Source organism: Brachyhypopomus gauderio, chromosome 1 (assembly GCF_052324685.1).
Source record: "Brachyhypopomus gauderio isolate BG-103 chromosome 1, BGAUD_0.2, whole genome shotgun sequence".
Classification (NCBI taxonomy): Eukaryota; Metazoa; Chordata; class Actinopteri; order Gymnotiformes; family Hypopomidae; genus Brachyhypopomus; species Brachyhypopomus gauderio.
This window is the reverse complement of record NC_135211.1, coordinates 34,579,769-34,601,629: the sequence shown is the minus strand read 5'-3', so window position 1 is coordinate 34,601,629 and position 21,861 is coordinate 34,579,769. Positions and strand designations below refer to the sequence as shown.

At 42.5% G+C, this 21,861-nt stretch overlaps 3 protein-coding genes across 6 annotated transcripts; 1 reads left to right on the top strand and 2 right to left on the bottom strand.

Moving 5' to 3' along the window:
- Positions 1 to 1,195: 1,195 nt before the first annotated feature.
- LOC143473963 (free fatty acid receptor 4-like) lies at positions 1,196 to 4,480 on the bottom strand. Its single transcript, XM_076971570.1, has 3 exons — positions 3,935 to 4,480; positions 3,703 to 3,834; positions 1,196 to 3,194 (listed from the first exon to the last, which is right to left on the bottom strand). The coding sequence occupies exons 1-3, from the start codon at positions 4,478 to 4,480 to the stop codon at positions 2,823 to 2,825; spliced, it is 1,050 nt and encodes a 349-aa protein (XP_076827685.1). The 3' UTR covers positions 1,196 to 2,822.
- Positions 4,481 to 4,869: 389 nt separating this feature from the next.
- On the bottom strand, positions 4,870 to 11,164 carry LOC143518708 (centrosomal protein of 55 kDa-like). 4 transcript variants are annotated; one of them, XM_077011419.1, is made up of 9 exons: positions 11,015 to 11,153; positions 10,469 to 10,682; positions 9,978 to 10,244; positions 9,223 to 9,273; positions 8,903 to 9,053; positions 6,926 to 7,146; positions 6,416 to 6,487; positions 5,763 to 5,887; positions 4,870 to 5,675 (listed from the first exon to the last, which is right to left on the bottom strand). In XM_077011419.1, the coding sequence occupies exons 2-9, from the start codon at positions 10,652 to 10,654 to the stop codon at positions 5,465 to 5,467; spliced, it is 1,284 nt and encodes a 427-aa protein (XP_076867534.1). In that variant the 5' UTR covers positions 10,655 to 10,682; positions 11,015 to 11,153; the 3' UTR covers positions 4,870 to 5,464. The 4 variants fall into 4 exon arrangements, with proteins under 4 accessions (XP_076867534.1, XP_076867551.1, XP_076867525.1 ...); XM_077011436.1 differs by having other exon boundaries at positions 4,871 to 5,668; positions 5,762 to 5,887; positions 10,469 to 10,666; positions 11,015 to 11,164; XM_077011410.1 differs by having other exon boundaries at positions 4,871 to 5,675; positions 10,469 to 10,666; positions 11,015 to 11,164.
- LOC143518703 (serine/threonine-protein kinase ICK-like) lies at positions 11,164 to 20,507 on the top strand. The gene is made up of 14 exons (XM_077011395.1): positions 11,164 to 11,301; positions 11,409 to 11,648; positions 12,469 to 12,523; positions 13,230 to 13,351; positions 13,809 to 13,888; positions 14,247 to 14,379; positions 15,459 to 15,630; positions 15,721 to 15,888; positions 16,525 to 16,881; positions 17,071 to 17,267; positions 17,355 to 17,497; positions 19,046 to 19,162; positions 19,406 to 19,504; positions 19,640 to 20,507. The coding sequence occupies exons 2-14, from the start codon at positions 11,548 to 11,550 to the stop codon at positions 19,795 to 19,797; spliced, it is 1,902 nt and encodes a 633-aa protein (XP_076867510.1). The 5' UTR covers positions 11,164 to 11,301; positions 11,409 to 11,547; the 3' UTR covers positions 19,798 to 20,507.
- The last annotated feature ends 1,354 nt before the right edge of the window (positions 20,508 to 21,861 follow it).

Below are 21,861 nucleotides of genomic sequence, written 5' to 3'. Positions count from 1 at the left end.
TTTCCATTTTTTTGGCTCCAGTAAATTACTCAACATGTATAAAGAATATGTATATGTAAAAATATGTAGATCAAATCTCAGATTAGATGACATGTTTGTTAGATTTAGAGAATTTGGTGTCTCCGTGCTTGTTTACTGTCATGACAACGGCAGTTGGATCCTTGCCATTCAGTGTGGGCACTGACAGAAAGTTCTTGGTGAAAGTCACTGACGTTATTGCGCCTGTAAGAGTACAATCACATATAAGCTATTTTATTTTTGATTGCATTTTGTAGCATATCAGTATTTACTGATAACTCAACTGTAGAGTATATGTGGAAAACATTATTTTAAAGGAAAAAAATATACATACTCTATATTATACTTATTTCCTTGCTCTAGATTTGCTGACAATTTGAAAGCTGTTTTATATGGAAATCTCCATGGTATCTTGGTTGCCATGGATCCTTGGTATTTTGCCACAGGCAGAGGAACATCAAACAGGTGTTATGAAAATGGAGGAGGGAAAGAGGAGCTGGCTCTCAGTGGCTCAGAGCCTTGAGGAGGACATCCCTCAACCTCTTATGAACACCGGAAACCAATACGCTGCTCTCAGGATTATTGAGAATGGGAATCTGAAGAATTATCGAGGACTAGGGGACAGAACCCCATGCCAGGAGGCCCAGAGCTTTCTAATCCTGTTAATCCTGTTCATTCCCACCATTAAAAAAAAAAAAAAACCCAAAGTTTGCAAATATAGGGCAACTACATTCTCAATCACATAAAAAAAACTCATCACCTCTCAAGTCTGCTGACACTTGGCATCAGTGGTCTACAAAAACATTCTGGGGCCTCAATTAATAGGGCGTGCCATTACCAAAATGTGTTTTAAATGTTTTTTTAATGTATGATTGCCTCATGTTGCCCCCGTTCAGCCATTACTCTACATACCCCTTCCCTGTGCCAGCAGTGTTTTAGTGTCTTAACTCAAAGAATAAAGAGACATTGCAGAAACAATCAAATTGAACCAAACCAAGAACATTTGTGCGAACATCTGTGATTGATATTTTTTCCATGCTTTTTACCAGAGGTGGGACCAAGTCAGTGTTTTGCAAGTCTCAAGTAAGTCCAAGTCTTTATACCTCAAGTCCCGAGTCAAGTCTCAAGCAAAGACACTCAAGTCAAGTCAAGTCTCGAGTCAAGACAGGCATCAGTCAAGTCAAGTCCCAAGTCTGAAACTTGGAATTTCAAGTCCTTTCGAGTCTTTTTTTTTTTTTTTACCAATGTTGCAGGTATATTTTAAATGTAAATAATAGACATGCGTTCTTTTTAAAATCTGTATTCTCCTCAAATCTTGATAAAACATGTGCAACTGAAAACACGAAGTATTAAAAAAAATTAAAATTACACCTCTTTATTGCACAGTTCAATTTGTTAAACTTAGCTGCAAAAATATTCATACTTTAAACTACAATTTTCCAGAAATAAATATTCTGTGAAAAAGTCATAAGTAGAACTCCATGTTCAAATAAAAAGTGCTGATATTTTCACAGTACAATACAAAGAACCATAACAGCATTTTCCCTCTCTTCTCTTATCTGGTTTCTTGGAGAACATGTGTGAGTGACACAAGACAAACAAATATAAGAACTGAACAATTAACAGGAATCTGCAACTTTAGACATTTCAGTAAACTATTCTGCATTGCATTTCCTGGCCAAAAGTCTGTATGTCATTTGTGCATGATGAATGATGTCCCCATAGCTGAAAACTCGCTCCACTTTTGTCAATATATTTTTTTCTCGACGTAGATGTCTTCAAATACACAATCCATGCTGAGATAGAACTGGATATTATGATGGTGACAGAGAGAGGCTCTCTTCCCCGAGTTCAGATACAGAACCCAGGGTTGCCAACTCTCACGCATTGAGCGTGAGACACACGCATTTGACCGTCTTCACACGCTCTCACGCCACACGTCCGATTTCTCACGACGGAAAAAATCTAGTTTATTTACCTCTGATCCACATCTATGATTCAATGAGTTACTAGTTCGCTCTGGCACCAACCCCTGGCGATCGATCGATCGCGATATAATACTTAATTTGTGTCCATTTTACACCCCGCCCGGTAAAAATTTACGTTCGCCAACCCCCCATTTGATTGGTTGTGCTGCAGCTCACGCACACACACGTACAGAGTATGGAAAAGCAGAGGACTGGTCTGCGTCAGAAGGACGGAAATGAAATTAATGGGGCGCACTTTATAAATATTAATATGCGTTTTAAAATTTAGATTTGGTGTAAAAAAAAATCAAGTCTTTGCAAGTAAACAGGTTCAAGTCCAATTCAAGTCCCAAGTTATTGGTGTAAAAGTCCAAGTCAAGTCTAAGTCTCTGAATATTTTTTCAAGTCAAGTCAAAAGTCTTAATATTAATGACTCGAGTCTGACTCGAGTCCAAGTCATGTGACTCGAGTCCCCACCTCTGCTTTTTACAGTATGTATAACATTACATCTTTTGTCAGAAACTGTACTGATCTTGAATGAGTTTGGTATTTTGGTTATCAAAAAGATGAGCATCAATAATCAGTCAAGCTAATCAGGAGCCCAGCTCTCAGAATTATCCTGTCAGTGGTACCTGTAACTTATGTAAATGCCATAAATACTTGACATTTAATTACATACACAGAATTAAAGCTGAATCCAAATATTCATACATAATTGTATGATAATATATAGTACAAAGCATAGTGCAAGGCAACATGCAATATATGTAAAGCAAACGACACAGGAACACATTAAAGATGTAAAAACCCAAATTTTCCAGATATTACATACAAAAATTAATCTCTGTTTGTTCCTTTGGCACAACAAATCTTATGCCAACTATTCCTCAAATGGCAAACGCTGTAGAGGATAGGGTTGATGGCTGAGTTAGCCATGGTGAAGGTCACCACCCAGAAGAAGACTGAGGAGGTGATGGGGAGATTGGCGTGGAAGTTACGTATAAGGATGAGAAAGGTCACAACAAAGATGGGGGTCCACATGATGAAGAAAGACACCACCAGCACGAGGAGAGTGCGGAACAGTTTGTAATCCTGCTTAGACACCGCACATGGTTGGGGACGGCTATATGGACTGCTGGACACTGTGCATGGTTGAGGATGGCTCTGTGGAGAGGCAGTCTGAAGTGACCATTTTGAGTGCTGCCTTATCTGTGTTCACAAAAAGGAAGCAATTCAGTATCTTAATGAAATCCTTAAAATAATGTCTGTGAAAATATATGGGATTAAGTATAATGGATATTATTTTATAGAATAGCTGTTTTCTCGTTCCCAATTTTACATTTTAAATAGAGAATAAGCATATGTGCCTGTCCCTATTCCCTATTGTAACAGTCAGGCTATAAGTGTGCAGTCAAGCTCACCATCTTGACATCTGTCCCCTTTTTGCATGGGATAAGTGGCTATGTCCATCAATAAAATGATAAACAAGGATAAGATGGAAACGCTATGATAAGCTGCTCCTTTTACTGTTTACCAGAAAGATCATATAAACCATCATATAAAATCCAGGATGATAAAAATACATCCACAGCACACAATAAACTTGATAAGATTATAATTTGGTTCCATCTCTTCTCTGGCAATGCTGGACACAGACATGTGGCTGACACATGGACCACACTGATCTCAGGACTCTGGAAACACATTTTCCTTTTACCTGCAAGATTTTGCTGTAACTGATCACAATGCTTGTGCCCGGGAGCAGGAATCCTAATGCAATGAAGATGGCATTCCATGCGATCTCACCCATCAAATGTGGCCACATAAGGGTGCAGATCAGTATTTCTTCCTGTAAGCAAAAACACAGTGCTATACGACAGCAACCGATTTCGAATTGATAGGACAAAAAATGCAAAAATGCAAAAGCAGCTAGAGAAAACCACAACAACCTGTTCGTGAGAGATGACTGGTACCACCCTGGAGAAGACAGACAGAGGCAACAGTGTGACCGCCGAGAAGAGCCAGATGAGGAGCGACACTCCAGATGATCTTCTGAGATTCAAACTGGGAGTGGCCTCCATCTTCAAGATGGCCAGCAGCCTATCAACACTGATGGCAGCCAGCATGGTGATGGACACAGTGCCACTCAAGCTGATGAAGTACATGACCACCTGGCAGGTGGGAGAACCCAGCATCCAAGCCTTGGTCCACCTGACGGCGATGATGAACGGAATTGTGCTGACGAACAGGAGGTCGGCCAGGAAGAGGTTGAAGGTGAAGATAGCGTGGTCAGCAAGCCGCCTCACACGGGGCACCTTAACGAGCGCGCTGACGTTGCCGACCACTGACACCAGGAAGATGGTCAGCAGTACCAAAGTTTCAAAAACGGTTACTAACCAGTGAGAAGGCCGGAGCTCAGAGAAGAAGGGGAAGTGAGAAAAGTTCTGCACGTGGAGTTGAAGGGAATTGGACTTGTGGTCTGGTGAGAAAAACATCCTGCCTTTCTGACTTGAATTTCAGACTCGGGTTCCTTTCAGAAGTTTGTCACACTGGATGACTCCCTTGTGGTGTGACCACGCCTCTTCTGACCTACACACTATTCTTTACTTCTCTGTAACTGCTGCCTTTTACTACATATTAGTGATATGAGTGATATATGCAATGGGAACCTCCTTGACAACAGTGACGTTTTAAAATCTAGCTAGTTATTCAACATCAGTTAGGTAAACTCATTAATGTTTCACTGTTCATTGGAAACAGAATAATTTTCAGAGTGCATTTCTAAAACTATTTTTGTCACCATGAAAGCTATAGCTCTTTGGAATTTTACAACTTTTTTTGGTTTGTTTGCTTTTATTCTGAATACAAGTTGCTTATACTTTTACAAACTAGGTCATAGTGGTTGACTCATTTAAAGTGTAATGATCATTAGTTGGCAAACATGCTGATGACAGTAGCACAGTACACTCAAGCAGCCAATCTACAGCATACATAACAAACGGCTCGATCAACATTCGTCATAAGCAAATGTGCCTGTTTACTTTGAGATCAATCAAGGAACACTTTCTGGTTAAAAACAGATTTAGACACATATATACAAATACACACTGTCTGCTGAAATCTTTTATCTCCTTGTAGACAATACAAGTTTTTGTAAGCAATATAACAGAAATCTCTTTTGAGGCCTCCAATAATCAGAAACATCTTTTGGGTGTCACCACTCCCCAGTGAGACTACATTAGTGAGGGTTTGATTTGACGAAGGTTTGCTTATGTAATTTGAGCATCTGATCTGTATGGCAGAACCAACCAAACTCTTAAGTCATCAAAATTATTTTTATTGACTTAAAATCAAAAGACAATGAAACAAAATGCTCTTCAGATATGGCTGTGGGTTTCAAAAGGAGTCAGCTGGAAAGCAAAGTGAACTCAAACTCAATAACATATTTACAGATCGTTTGGTAGCAGAGGCACAGGGCTTCACTCAAGACACTGGTCAATATGCATCAGCAGCTCTCTATGACGACTGGTTGGATACTGAGCTCGGCAATTGGGGCACTCCAGAAAACTCTCGTCCAGCAGGCCATGTGCTTTTGTAGGGGACTCGCGGCTCCGTAGACCTCCCGTAGTTGCTCTTTCCACTCCGGTGTAGGCACTGTGAGACGAAGGCATCACGGCCCGCTCCTTCTGCCACCCACAATGCACAGGGTTTGTCAGTTCACGCTCGGATTTTTCTCAGCCCATGTGGCAGATGGGCCTTGCCAGCGCGTTTCTTACCTCGCCTTCTAATCTGGCCGCTCTGTCCTTGGCTTTCCGCAGCTCCTTCAGAACTTTGTGAAGATGCCGTTGGAGATGGTGGTTATCACGCTTCTCCTCCTCCAGATCTTTGGCAGACACCTGAATCTGTGGGTGGACAAATAAATAAATGTCATGCTGTCGTACAACAGATGGGTACGACACGTTCACTTAATTCACATTTTAAATTTACGTCTTTGTAATTTCACAGCTTTTTAACCAGTAACACAGCTAATAACTGGGAAAGGCATTCTAAAAGATGCTGATCAGTTATCATTCAACAAAAGCTGGTCCTCTAATGGATTTGCCCTTAGGAACAGGCATGTTATAACATCTTCAGCAGTCAAATAAATCTTTAAATAGGGTGATGAGTAATTATAGACATTAATTGCCTATAGGTCTAATTTAAGTGTGTAGACACTCATAGTAAACCAACCCATTTGATGGCTAACCAGAGTCTATTTTAATCCAGCCTTGGGCATAAGCCCACACAGGCTAGTCAATGACTGCATTAGAGAGTGTTACTGAATTTTATGTGGATTAGAAATAATCTCTGATTTACTTCAGGCTTTAAATTGTTAAGTAAAGCCCTTGAGGAGATGGTGAGGGAGATTATGGGCTAGTGTCCATTAATACCTGCTGCTCTAAAACAGACATCCGATTCTCGTCATCTTGCTGAGTCAGGATAACCTTCTGGAAGTGGTTCACCTTGAGGAGAGTGACATTAATCAGGTGCGTCCCTAGAGTTGGTGCACCTGCACTGTAAACACAGTCCGGTATGCTGGCCAACGACAACAGCAGGTCACTGAAAGCGTGATTTGGCTTAGCTACGTCCCACAAGCTTCCTTACTAAATGCTTCACTGAGTTCACTGAAAAGCACGACCGCGGCCCGGGCTGCGAGTCAACTTTGCGATCTTACGCTGAACACCCTCAAACAAACACAAATCCTCATCTGAACTGCTTATCTCCTGGCTAACTCAGCCAAACACAGCGGGGGTTTTGGGGCCAGTTACACCAACTCTATCCCCTCAGAGCTCTTAGCCGTTTAAGGCTTTCATTGTCTTGCTTTCTTTTATTCGTCGCTCCTGGATTTATTTACTCTGGCGAAGTCGGTAAGAAAACGTCGGCCTGCCGACGACTGCTACCTGCTCCAGAAGCACCGAGGACCTCAGTTTCTCCTCTTCCAGCCTGGCGTGGGCGTCTTCCAGGGCGTCCTCTGCACGCCTCCTCTCCTCCTCAGACCGCCTCTGCGCCTCCCGCTGTTTCTCCTCAAGGTGTTTGGCCTTCTCACGCTCCACCTCCAGATCGGCACGGGTGGAGCGCAGCAGCTCCGCGTGATGTTGAAGTGACTCTTCATGGTACAGAGCTAGCACACCATGTTCATAGCATAATTACCTCCAGAACATACATGGTACTTGAACACATGGGAAAAATATTGTTACTATTGGTAAAATATTGTTGTGTCTGAAGGGATTGTGCCAATGTAAGAAATAATGTGGGGTGTTATGCTTGATCCTCATTCATTCTTGATCCACACCATTCTCATTCATTCCCTACACTAAGAACTCCAATTCCCATGATCCTCTCTGCCCCCTTATCAGAGCTAGTTTCCCTGCCTACTAGTCTCCCACTTATTACCTACTGTTTCATCAACCCCTGTGGATTTAAGCTCTTGTTTCATGCATGTTTGTTGCAACATCATCTTTTGTTGTTACCTTTTGGTTTGGTTTAGTCTGAGGGATCAGGCTATACTGAATCCTGTATGGTTTTGTCTTCCTTGCCTTCATTTGCCTTGCTGTTGTGGCTGACCCTCTGTCTGAATTTTTACCTCATCTCGTGTTTCTTAGTGGTGTCCCGGAAAGCATGTTTAGCAATAAAACCAGGTCTGTTAAATTAGAGTTGGTGGAAACTAAAGGTTCTCCGTTCCAAAAACTCAAAATAATTGAATTGAGTTATTTGCTACAGCAACATGCGCTGCAAAGCTACATTGAAACTTTAGCATTGAAGCTAATTGAAGCAGTTTTTTTGGACACAGAATTAATCCTCAGTGGGTACATTCCTATCACTGTTCCTAGAACATTCCTAACACTATTGCTAGAGGTATAAGCTGATATCATGGGACGTATTTTTGATTGCAAAGAGTAAAATCAAATTATGAAGCGTGATTAGGGTTAACATAACGTAAGGCCATTTTTGCTGTTGTATGTTGGCCCTCCAAACACTCCCTGGGTATAAAGTCAACAACAGCTTCATAGAATTCTAAGTATTTTTACTAGACTTATAAAGTATTGATAGTGCTTGGCCAGTTTAACACTATGAATCTTATATATATTTTCATAGGCTACATAGACCCATCCTCTTTCTGCTTCTTTTTGACAGTACTGTACATATTTGAAATCTTTCATACCTAAAATGTGCAGGCGATTTCTTCCGATTCAAGGCTTTGTTTCACAATACATTTGCTTTTCTCCGCTATAAACAATAGTTAATAACAGCTATAATTATTAATACTAATCATTAATAAAAATCTTAAATAGTCTATAAATAGGTTACTAATAGCGTGTAAATGTTAATTTGAAGGTCTGATGGAGTGGAATAAGTAGTGCTACAGTTTTTTTTTAGCTTTTGCGTGTATGTTGGGAGGACCAGCCTGGGTGGTGTTGGTTTCTGGAGGACCAAGGTTTCTGGAGGTTTCTGGTGTTGGTTTGAAAAACAGTAACACTGTTCACATTTGTGCTACTGTGAAAACAAACTGGTTTGACTTAACTGATGTAATACCTTTGGACTGTGTTTATAACAATATGAATGCATACACACCAGTTCCTTCATTAGAAAGACCTACACACTGTAGACACACGAAATTAGATATGTCTAGGTTCATTCTCTGAGTGAACAATTAATGACTATAACCCCTTTGTTGGTATACCACCCTCTAGTAGTACAAATTGTACCAGTCAACAGATGGGTGCTTTAACAACACCTACTAGGTGTGCTTAACAGTGCCTATATATGTAACAATAAGAGTTAGTGTTTAACCACCACATCTGAATGGAAGTCTGGTGCCGGATTTCTCCATAACCATGAAACACTTTTCTTAAGGGTTGATGGAAGCTGCCGTTCACCTTCCAAACGGGCCTCCTCATCTTTCTGCTGGAGGGCTTCGTTGGCCTGGCGGAGCTCCTGCTCTAGGTGGTGCATCCTCTCCATCACCGTCCTGACATAGGCCTCCCGCTGCTGGTCGTAGGAGAGCCACTGCTGGTTCTTCTCCAAGGCCTTTCTTGACATCAGAAAAGTGGATGACACTGCATGACACTTGCTGTTGTGGAAACGTACCTGCAGTAAAGGTTTTTGCTCCACAGACTGCAGGATCATTACTGTCATACTGAAATAGGACACTGAGATTATGTAATAAATGAAAACAGTCAGTAACGCAGTACCATACATCTTTCAGATGCTCCTGGATGACTGCGACATTCCTGTCTGTGGAGCCATCCTGTTCACAAAATGAAAAAATCTCATTATCCAAAACAGTGAACTTAAATTAAATGAATATATCTATAAACGGAACTTCAACAGTGGGAATAGTTGACATAAGGTATCATTTGAGTTGTTTAACCTGTGTGAGCTGCTGTTATCAGGCAAGCACTGCTGTAATAAAACCAACATTGTGAGACTCCAGAATAGTTTCAAGGCATCTGGGCAAGGAAGCCGATTGCAGACTGCTGACCACAATGAGCTCCACTTTCTAACGTCTCTCTTTTACTTTTGTTATAGACAGTTGAGCTCTTGTTATGATGATTCCATTTTCTTAGGGGTAAACAGCAGTACATCTGATATGAATTGAAACAGTGTTTTAATTTTGCTGTTGGACATCCTTAAGAAAGATGCATAGGGATTGCAACAAATAGTCCACTGTGGAGCGTGACATTGAAGAGGCTTGGTCAGCAATGATTTTGAAATATTCAATGGAAATCAGTTGCAAGACAGATGTACATTTTCTTTTTAAGCTGTCCTGTGTCAGGTTTGCAACAATGTGTCCCAAAATAATAATGTCAATGATGTTTATAACACAAAGCCGTCCTTTAATCTTTATACATTTTCAGGGCTAAGACTGTTAAAATGCTGCCATCTTGTGGCCAAGCTGTAAAACCACTCAAATGTGGTCCGTGAGTCCAGCGTGTCTGTGGCATAACCCACCTTTGTTGGTTCAGTTGTGTTCTCCTGGCACTTAGCAGACATGACTACTAACTTGGTCTTTAGCTCATCTGTCTCTTGTTTAAGGGACTGGAATAGGTTCTCCCTCATCCCTGCATCCAGTTTCTGCTGGTTCAGCTGAGCCTGCAGGCTGGCCACAACCTCGGCATTGTCTGAACAAAGCTGCTCCCTAAGACTTGCAATCTCCTGATCTCTGGCTAAGATCTGTTGGGAGTTCCTCTCCTTTAATGTCTCTAGTGCAAGGATTCTCTTAGAAGGTCAAAGAACAAAAATAAAATTAGGAAAATGAAGATACATGCATAGTTAAGCAAGTGTATTACAGAATTTTAATTACAAAACTTGAGTGTAATAATCAAGGCCAGGTTTACTATAACATAGATGATCTTTCAGTGATGGGGCGAGCATCAGACTGAAGTCCTTCTCTCATTCAAGATCAACACTACAACCCTTGGACAGGGCCCCGCGGGCTTTACCTCTAATAGCACCGTGTTGTTTTCAGATTCCCATGGCGCCCCCTTCTGGCGGGAAAGCTCATCAAGGGACATTTTCAAGTACGCATTTTCCTTCCTGAGTTTCATTATTTCATTCTCGATTTGAGGATTGGGGCACCTTGGGCATACTCCGTCGACAGTCTTTCCTTTCGAAATATTAAATGCCATTGTCCTCTGACTCTGCAAAACAACACCACTTTAGACGCCATTAGCACCACCAAAACTAGCTAGGTTAACTAACTGTTTAGTTAATTTGGCCATAATCTTGTTCTCATTGTAATATAAGACGTGTCAAAATAAAGACTTGCACAAAAATAATACTTCTCTCTAAACTGCTCATCTAGACCACTTGACAAAGTGAACAGATTTGAACAGCAAACAGCGAGCTACAGAAAATATAAAACTTTAGTCAAGGTTAGCTAGCTAGCTTGCAAGATACCTAAAGTCTAATCATGTGGAATCTATGCTATGCTATTATTAACTGGAAGTTTTATTGATTCATTTGCACAGATCTTGTCTAAATCTTACACGGCAGTGTTGGGCCAGAGTTGCTCTCACTCCTGGCTAGCATGTAAGTAGCTAAGGCTAGCCGACGCTGTTATTCTGCCGCCCCCATCTTTAACCGCTAGGGGCGACATCGCTAAATAACGATTGTTGCGCTCACACTCAGAACAGAAGAAGAGCGTGTGGCCCCGCCCCCATTTGGCCCCGCCCACTGTGTTGTTGTGGTGTGAGTCAGACTGCTGCGCCTCCCCAGCGGTTACAACACGCCGATATCGGACAGTCCGGCATGTGCAGCGCCTCAGAAACCACAGGTACACGAACCCGAGCAGACAAACAAAGCCGTATCGGTGTTAAGTGGTCAAGTGTCGTGCCTCATGTGCCGTAAATCTTAAGCAGACGTCGACGTGTTTGCCCGCAGGTGGAGGCCTGTAGCACCATGATCCGCGCAGCCGCCCCTCTCCTCCACCACCGCACCATCTGGGCGCCCTCCGCCCCGCAGCGAGCGGCCCTGGTCTCGGCCGGTGTGGCCCGTGGACCATGCTGAGAGCCGTACCGCCATGGACAGGTACACCGTTCTGCGGAGGCTTGGCGACGGCACCTACGGCTCGGTCACCCTCAGCCGCTGCCTGCAGTCCGGGGAACTTGTGGCCATCAAGAAGTGAGTGAGGCGCGATTCCTCTGCGTTATCCAGGCGGTCAGCCCAGCGTGTTGCCTTTGAACGTTATTCTAAAGGCGACGTGTCTTTTCATTTGATTGTGCATTTGTAGTAAATCGGCATTCAAGTCCAGTAGTTTCCAGACCCCGTGTTTACTTTGGATCACAGACATGTGTGTAGATCTTCTTCAGTACTCAAGTCAAGCCCGGACATTTCACTGATTACTAAGACATCTGTCAGGCTGCTGAAACCCACAGTTGCGATGTTGTGCTCTATATTTAGCTCAAACCGGATGAGTTCACGGTGAAAGGCACATCACGCGTAATCTGTAGACCCCATTAGGCTTCTCCCCAGTGTCTCATTTATTTAATGGCACTCATGTACTTAGGTTATGAGTCACGGGATGTTGTAGTAGAAAAATGAATTAAGGTACTGAGACAACAACTACTTTGCAAAATGCACTCATGACAAAAATCATAAAACTGTTATCAGAGTCTTGATTAGCCGGTTGATTTCTTTCTGAGGGAATTTTGCATGTACAGTCATTACTGCTCTTCCAACGCTCATTTTCTTATCATGCTAGGCACCATGCACATAATAGAATACACAGATATATGAAATAGCCCTGACAATGAGTGGCTCCAAGCTGCTGTGTGCAGTTTGGCATCACCAAAGGATAGAAAGGCCCTTTTTTCTTCTAACACTGTGACGGGTTGCATTGTTTCAGGCCCCTACACACGCGCACACACAGGCACACAGAAATTTGTTGCAACATGGTGCTGTTATGTTACATGCTCTGAATTTCTTTGTATGTATTCTGCAGAATGAAAAGAAAATTCTATTCCTGGGAGGAGTGCATGAATCTTCGAGAGGTCAAGGTAAAACAATGCTGGAGTTTTTGGCCACTCAGGATAAATAAATGCTCGTGTTCCAGCATCTTGTGTTTCTGGGCCTCAGAATGCACAAAAATGTGTTTGAACTGTTTGCAAAGTTCTTCTTAAGCGACCCATTTGTACATGTATCTAATGATCACCTCTTGTCCCTTGTCTTTATCCATAATCGCTCACTTTCTACAAGTGAAGCAACACAGTGAAGGTAGTAGACGCCTCTTGTGTGTGTCTTCAAAATAGAGTGCTTCTGGTTTCTGTTTTCCCTCTGAATCTTGCTGCAATCATAATTCATGATCACAATAACCTCCAGGTAGCACTGTCAGATATCACTGTATTGTAGTATATATTTTATATAGTTCAGACAGTTGCTGAGACTAAACGGGTGATTTGGTCCAGGTCCGGTTAATGAAAATGCGTGGTAGTTCAGAACGCAACATTTCTGTATAGATTAAATACAACGAAGAATGACTGTAGCGTCGGCCGTCCAGCGGTTTTTCAAAAGATCTGTTGATAACGAGTACTTCTTCAGAACCCCTGCTATCTCTGAAATGTGCCAGTGCATGGGCTTGCTGAGGACACTGGAGCTACTTTTCCTGTACCATTTAATAATGACATCCCTTTTGCTTTCAGTCCCTGAGGAAACTGGAGCTACTTTTCCTGTACCATTTAATAATGACATCCCTTTTGCTTTCAGTCCCTGAGGAAACTCAATCATGCCAATGTCATCAAACTAAAGGAGGTTATCCGGGAAAATGACCACCTCTACTTTGTATTTGAATACATGAAGGAGAACCTTTATCAGCTAATGAAAGAAAGGTAACCAGCATTTTTGACTGGTTGGGGCATTGAATTTACTTGACTGCTTTTAATTGAAATCATTGCAAGTTGCTTTGCTGATTGTTACTTTACTTTACTTTTACTTTATTGTCCACCGAAGTGGAAATTTGCCTTTGGCTTCTCAAGAAATGTACAAGTAACAACGTACCAGGGGGGGGGGGGGGGGCCCACACAATACACAATACAGTGCAACAGTTACTAGGATCCTACCAACCGCGATAATCAGATAGTACAACCAACTAAGGAAACAATAACCATATATCAATAAAAGTAAAATCACAATAAATAAAAATACAATCACAATACATCAAGAACAATCTACCCAGACACAATCAGTTGGCATTCAGTGCCAGCACAGCATGAGGTACAAAAGAGTTTTTATATATGTTCCGGCTTGCCTTTGGCACCCTACTAAACATTTTTGCTGATTTTCTAGGACATGCCTTTTTCCTGAGTCTGCAGTGAGGAATATAATGTTTCAGATTCTACAGGGACTTGCTTTCATTCACAAACATGGTAAGACTCCGATGTCTTTTGAAAGGGAGGACTTCTGTATCGTAACCCTCAGAAACATGCCTTGTGGTGTTGTCATGTGTGGTCAGGCAAATTCTTGAGAAACAACTGTCACCATGCTGCCGAAACAAATATTAGTTATTAGATCACATTATGGAAGTATCTGCCCTGAACTGAAAGCGGGTCCGATTGTGAAGTCTTTTGCACAAACTGCTTGCTGGGCCACCCAGTGGAGGATGGAGTCTTGGTCCTCCCAAGGTTTCTTCCTAATCTCTGTCTATAGAGATTAGGCTTGCTCATTAGGGTCTGGACAAAAAATAAGTATAATATAATTACTTTTTTTTTTCTTTTCTTCCCTTAGGCTTTTTCCATAGAGATATGAAACCAGAGAATCTTTTGTGCATGGGCCCTGAGCTTGTGAAAATTGCTGACTTTGGACTGGCGAGAGAGATTCGATCGCGCCCTCCATACACCGACTATGTGTCGACCAGATGGTGAGCTTCTATCCAAAAGATGATGTGCTATGTAAGAAGTTATGAAAGTGCCAGTGTAACATCCCTTTATTGGTTGTAGCCACTACAGACACTATTGTAGCCCCTCACATTGCATCAAAAGCCAAACTTGGAGCATTTACCCTTTCATCTGTTTACATTATTTCAGACTTTGTAAAGTAGAAGTGCCTCCAGTCCAGTTCCACATAATGGCTTATATTTATTATCATTTTTTTAAGTTTACAAAATAAATGCTGTATCTGATATCATGAGAGTTTTAAAGGAATACACAATCCACCCTGATAAAAGGACCAGAGTGAATAGCAGCAGCACATTACAGGTCATGTGATTGAGGCTGAGCTGCACAGTTTTCTTCTCGTGAATGATTTAAACCCGTATGTTCAAATGCAAATATCCATGTAGTCATCTGTGTGTGTCACATCTTGCATTGCTATCATTTGATAAGCCAGTGTTGGAGAACAGGTTATGTGCCTTCCGGTGAGCGCATTTCAATTAGACAGCAATTTTAGCACTGACCACTGTCATTTGTTTATTGAGTGACTGCTAAAAAAAATGAAAAAAATTCATTGTTTCCACATTTCCACAATGGCTGTGAAGTGAAGGAAGTCGATGTTCAGGAAAACGGGAAATGGTGGCTGAAAGCTTACAGAAACAGCTGGACTCAAACAGATCAGTGTTGAATGATCAACATTAGGTTGATGTAGAATTATAGCTGCACTCAGTAATGAGGGAGACAAACGCAGACAAACTATAGCTTACGTTTCTGGAGTCAGACTGAGTCAGCTTTTTGAACAATTATATTCATGTCATATCTGTAATATTATAGCATGTATAATAAATCTGGCACAGAAAAAAAGTTCACAACAGTCATTGACCCAAACCACAACCACAGCACCACAATGGGTTTTTAATGAAAGTATATCTGATCCGGTGATGTCCAAATGCAAGAGATCTGTATCGGATCCGATATATTGGTATCGGTTGGTATCGCATCCAGCTATATAGAAACAAATTCCCCACATATTCATTTTCATCATCTTTGCATTGTGTCTCGTTGTTAGGTACCGAGCTCCAGAGGTTCTTCTCAGGTCCACCAGTTACAGCTCTCCTATAGACCAGTGGGCTGTAGGGTGCATCATGGCCGAGCTCTACACACTCAGACCCCTCTTCCCCGGCTCCAGTGAGGTGGACACCATCTTCAAGATATGCCAGGTCTTGGGAACACCCAAAAAGGTAACGACCGCATGTTCAGATGAGACTGGAGTCCCTCCGCTTCCTGTCATGCGGTGTTCGGTGACTCTTCTCTGCTATCGGCCCTGTTAGGGCGACTGGCCAGAAGGTTACCACCTAGCAACCAGCATGAGCTTCCGCTGGCCCCAGTGTGTGCCCACCAGCCTGCCCAGCCTCATCCCCAACGCCGGCACAGAGGCCATCCAGCTGATGAGAGACCTGCTGCAGTGGGATCCCAAGAAAAGACCGGCTGCTGGCCAGGTACTTGCAGCCGTTTGTGGGTCAAACCTAGACCAAGCATACTGGACGTAACGTGACACTTGTTGCTCGCAGACCCCACCTAGGTCTGCTTTCTAAAGAAACGGTTAGTACTGGCAGAGGAGCACAGCAGATTCAAAGCCATAATATCCCAGTGTGCTCTCAAGGCTGCAGCCTATAGTCCTGGGCACCAGGGGGCGCCACTGGCATGATTCAAAATGGATACAAGAGATGGAAAAATATTTGTTCATAGAGTTGTTTTCCACTGCAACCAAGCTCCGTACAGCGACAGTTATTTCTAATTACCATTAGCCTGTTAATTAAGGCTGATTAGCATTAGTTAGCTTTTGCCTATTGTTTATTGTACTTGACCTAACCTTATCCCTGGATGGTAAGCAACAAAACATTTAAATAGATGATCACAAAGGTTCAGCCTAAACTGCGTTCACTAAAGCATTGACCTTTAGGCTTGATTGATGCCATGAATGTGGATAAGAATTAGGTGGGTAAAGTCGGGATTTAAAATTTTGCATTCATATATAGAAAACATAAAAAATGTCACATGTACACGGACGGTGGGCTTGAACCTCTTGGGCCATGGTTCTCCTCAGCTCTGCTCTCCTTGCTCTTCCTTTCCAGGCCCTGCGCTACCCTTACTTCCACGTCGGCCAGGTGCTGGGTACACCACAGCAGCTCCAGGAGCAGAGGCGGACACCGCCTCAGGCCTTGGCCCCGCCCCTGGGCCCACCCCTGACCCATGCCCCGCCTCCTCAGCTCCGCCCCGCTCCGCCTCCCCAGCCCCCTCCACCTCCTCAGCTCCCCCAGCCACACCTCTCTCCAGCGCGGCCACTCCAGCAGATCCAGCCGCTGCCCAACCTCGCCTACCCCTCACAACAGCCACGGCCACCGCATGGCCCCGCCAGGCTGGACTCGGAAACGGACAGAGCCCCGCTGAGCCGTTTCCCTTTAATATATGATAAAGTCCCGTTGAGTCAGGTGAGGAAGATGTGTCCATGCAAATGTCTTGGTGCGTTCATGTTTAACGTGCCATCATGTTTTAATACAGGTTTAATAACAAAACCTGCATTTTAACACACAAAGTAACCTGGTAGAAATGAAATGAAAGCTAAAAGCTTTGCTCTAGCAAATTTTGACAAACAAAACAAAACCAAATATCCGTTTCAGTTAAGATCAGAGCCAGAGAAGGCAAATGTGTCCAGCTACGCGGCTAAGCCCAGAGGGACCCGCAGGAGATGGGGTCACGTCACGGGGGTCTTGAAGGGGGAAGACTGGGACGACGTAGAAGACCTGGACGTCGCCCTGAACAAACCCAGTCATGTCGGCGGGGACAAGCGCTGGCAGAGAGACGGGAATCTGAGCAGGTCGTTTGGTCACTTGGTCTCAGAAAATCTCAAGTATAACGTCTCTTCCTTCAGGCATGTTGGTAACCTTTCTTTTACGCCACGTAGGTTAGGAAAAGTTTTGGATTTCAGTCCATCCAACGTCAGGGGTGAGAGAGTAACTAACATCAATGACGCGCTGCCATTTCAAGAACCTTCCAGAACCGCCTCAGCCAAACAGCATTACTTGAAACAATCAAGATATTTACCAGGTAACCGTCACCATGGTTTCAGTGATAAATCACATCAGAAAAGGCTCCCGGCCATATGAGCTGACAGACGTGTAGTACAGTGCGAGTTGAGTTACAGTGCAGACACACAATTATTTTATTTATTTGTTGTCTCTGTAACAAAAATGTGGTTATTCTGCACTCCAACACAATCAAAGTGCAATGAAATGATAGCTGTGAGCAGAGGTGGGACCAAGTCAGTGTTTTGCAAGTCTCAAGTAAGTCCAAGTCTTTATCCTCAAGTCCCGAGTCAAGTCTCAAGCAAAGACAGTCAACTCAAGTCAAGTCTCGAGTCAAGACAGGCAACCGTCAAGTCAAGTCCCAAGTCTGAAACTTGGAATTTCAAGTCCTTTCGAGTCTTTTTTTTTTTACAGGCACCAACGCTTTACGAATGCTACGCTGATGCGTTTCTTTACTCGTTTTGTTGGTGTCCGCCAGCCAAAAGATGACAGATCATTTACATTTTATCTTCTCATAATTACATAAATGTACTTAAACAAGAATGTTTCGTCATTTTACACGAAAATAGCAAGCTTCATCGTAAGCAAGATGCTGTCATTACGAATGGTTATTCTAAACATTTGGATTAAATGTTTAAATATAGACTAATAAAAGGTTAGGGTTATTTTTTCATTGTTTTCTGTTATTGTGGGGTCACGGTGTACTATTGTTACCTGGAGATTCAGTGGGGTCACATATTCTGATGGCTGCCGTCAGAATTGGTGACCCCAGTTAAAAAGGCTCACCTGTACATCCCATTCATGATTTCTTTGTTGACTGCAATGGCGAGGGGATGGTAAATCTTGTTTAAGTACATTTATGTAATTAAGAGATGATAAAATGTAAATATAAACATCTGTCATATTTTGGCTCGTGGACACCAACAAAACGAGTAAAGAAAGTGCATCAGCGTAGTTTACGTAGCATTCGTAAAGCGTTTGTGCCTCTGAACAGAAACTGTGAAATAGCGCCCCCTGTGGTCACAAAACTCGACGGTCACAGAATCTGGTGTAACACCGGTTTGCGTCAGAAGGACGGAAATGAAATTAATGGGGCGCACTTTATAAATATTAGTATGTGTTTTAAAATTTAGATTTGGGGTAAAAAAAATCAAGTCTTTGCAAGTAAACAGGTTCAAGTCCAATTCAAGTCCCAAGTTATTGGTGTAAAAGTCCAAGTCAAGTCTAATTCTCTGAATATTTTTTCAAGTCAAGTCAAAAGTCTTAATATTAATGACTTGAGTCTGACTCGAGTCCAAGTCATGTGACTCGAGTCCCCACCTCTGGCTGTGAGAGTCGAGTACAGAGTGAAACGTATATTCAGAAAGGTCTCACTCAGATTTAGTTGAGATTACTGTACATTGAAAATACCCTGTATTTGATACAGGTTGACCAGGTTAGGCTGACCACTTCTCACATGGTTGATGAGGATTGGACATTTGTACAGTTGTGAAGGGGCCGAGTGTGAACGTTCACTCCATTTAATGGTCTCAGTTCATTAGACTGAATCATGTGTGTTTTCATATGGAAGGGTTAAGCACCAAGAAGAATGTAGCAGTAAATGTGTCAAAGGACCTGAGTGGAAGCAGCCTGTGGGGGAGCAGCAGTGTTCCGTTTGGAGGTACCCTTCCTACCAGAGGCAGCCATGGTAAGAGACCAAGCTGGTGGGTGTGGTGTCATTTAGTGCTGCTGTAACTAACCGATTACAGGGCAAACGATGGCATATGGCATTACAGCTAGCATTGTTTGGTTGAACTATGCCTTTTAACTTTTGAGGCCTCTGTTTTCACATACCCATTTTGCAGTCATTACATAGGAATTCTTTTTATGAGGTAAAAAAAAGAATAAATAAAATGTAAGTTTTTCATGGTAAATTTAAAATCTGTTACAGGGTCACGTACAGGAGGATATGTCCCCTCAGCGAACAAGAAGGAGACAGGGTCATCAGGCCAAAGAGTGCGTCTAGCACCCCTAGATTCAACAGTATCGAGTGAGTTAGCATCTGCGCACGTCCGTGTGTAAGGGGAAATATGTATACGCACTCTGTTATCACCGTCTACAAGTTCGTGCTTGAAAAACCCTTGAGTTCATCTTGCATATTAAATGCTTGTGCCGTTCTTCCCAGATTATGCAACATGGAAATCGAGCAGGTCGGGCAGTCAGGTGAGCACATCGCCCTACCTGTCCTCCCCCACCAAGAGCACACCTGGCCCACGGCCACGCCCCCTGGCCCAGCCTGTCCATGGGCGCACCGACTGGACTGCCAAATATGGCCACCGATAGGGCGTCCTGAAGGCACACGCAGGATGCTTCCTGTGAGTCCTGTGACTTTTCCACTCAAGTTATTACCTTGTATATTCTTTTTATACAGCAATAATATCTGTTTTGTATTTCTCTGTGTATACGATTTATGGGAAAAAAATTTTGCATCATATGCACAAGAAATCTCAGAGTTTATGTCAGTGTATCTTAACGCTGTTGTGAATTGATCTTATTTCCTGCATAATTGTTCCAAAGCTCTTAAGTATACGTTCATGTTACGTTGCATTAATTACAAGTGGTGGAGTGAAATGTTTCGGTTTGTTTTTTTTTTGCACGCCTTGTTTGTGGATTTCTGCAAAATTGCTACCATTTGTTGATTTCCAATTTATGTTTATGAACCTTAATTTATACTTCAATTTTTTTCAGTGTTATATTGTTTTATAAAGATTTTTACAAATATCCTTTGCTAGTATGTTTTGTACACCCACGACTGAATATGATTTTTAAACATTTCTTTGCTCTTGGAAGTCCTTTTCCCCTAAAATGGTATGTATATTATGCAATGCACAACATTTATTATGCTTGTATTACCACCCTGACACTTTTTGATAATGGCAGCCTAGCTTTGGTCTCATTTTTCAACAGTAAGGGGTTTATTAATGTTATCCTTCCTCCGAATATTGTTGCTGTTCTAAAGTATTAAAAAAAATTTAAATTGCTTTCCCAATTAATCGGCCTTCATCTCTTTTGTTGACATTTTGTATTTACCATTTTCACATTTTAATTACAGAAAACAGCAGTAAATACTAGAAAGTGCTTTTCCTCAGGAAAATTTTATTTATTAATTAAATATAAAGTATTACATAAACACAGTTTTGATCTCTGAATGCCAGCCCAACAAGACCACACACAGTCAGGTTTAGGTGATATGGCTCTGTGCTAAAACACTCATACTACCTCATGAAATATCAACCCCTTAAGTAGCTGAAGGCCAAACTGTGGCCACCAGGAACCAGATGAAAGTGACAAACTACCGAGTTCCATGCATGCTGACTCCAGTCAGCCAGAAAAGTGGGGTTGAAAAATGTGGTTCCCTCTTATGGCACAGTTTTTATTGCCAAGCCAGCGGCCAATTCAATGAACACCTGAAAGATGCCTCTTCTTCATGGACGGTTAGGAGGCCATAGTTGTCTCTCATTGGTTGAGCAGATGAAAACTGGAGCCATGGTCTCAGGGTCTAATACTACAGATCTGCTAAGCTACACTCTTGGTCTGATCACCTTCACAGCGGACCAATGAGAAATCACTGTGTGTTCACAGTCAGTTCACAGTTGACTTCAATCAACTATTCATAATAAAACAAGTGGGTTTGTTTGATTTGTTGATTCAGTTACTCTAGCCCTGCAGCCTTGGTTGAAAACCGGGTTCCTTTGAGCTGTCCTGTAGTTTAGTCAAGTATTTGCCTGCAACCCTATGAGGGTTTGATGTCTGATGTTGCCACTCTGTTAGGACTCCTAACTCGGTATAAAGGTCCATCCATCAATCAGTTCCCATCAGCCCAGGGACACATTCCTCCGTGCTTTACTGTACCGTATGCTTTACGGCCTATGATATTCTCCACCGTTTGTCATGTGTCTCAGGGCAGTAAAAAGCTTTCAACCTGATAATTATGTTGAGCACAACCTTAATATTTTATAGGGGTGTAAATTTAAAAGGGGGGGGATCAACATAGCAGCTGTCTGCACACAGGTGATGGAAGTCTTTCACTTCCTTACTGGTCTCTTCTTTACTGAGGACCAGTGGTGCTGTTCATCCTTCAACATAATGGAAACTGTTGTGAGTAACTGGCTTATGACCTCCGAAATAGAATCATAAATGCCGCTAAGTCCTGCGGTCTCTCAGGCGAGAACGTGATGGGGGGGATGCACACAGCACTTGGACATGTAAATTGTACATTGTAGTGCCTGGAAATGCTTTGTTTTCAGGTAGTAAGGGAAGGGAGACGATAACGTGTTTGGGTGCTTAATGGGTTGGGTTTTGGCAGAGTGAAGTCAGCATGTTTTGGGGGCCCTTCCAATTGCGATA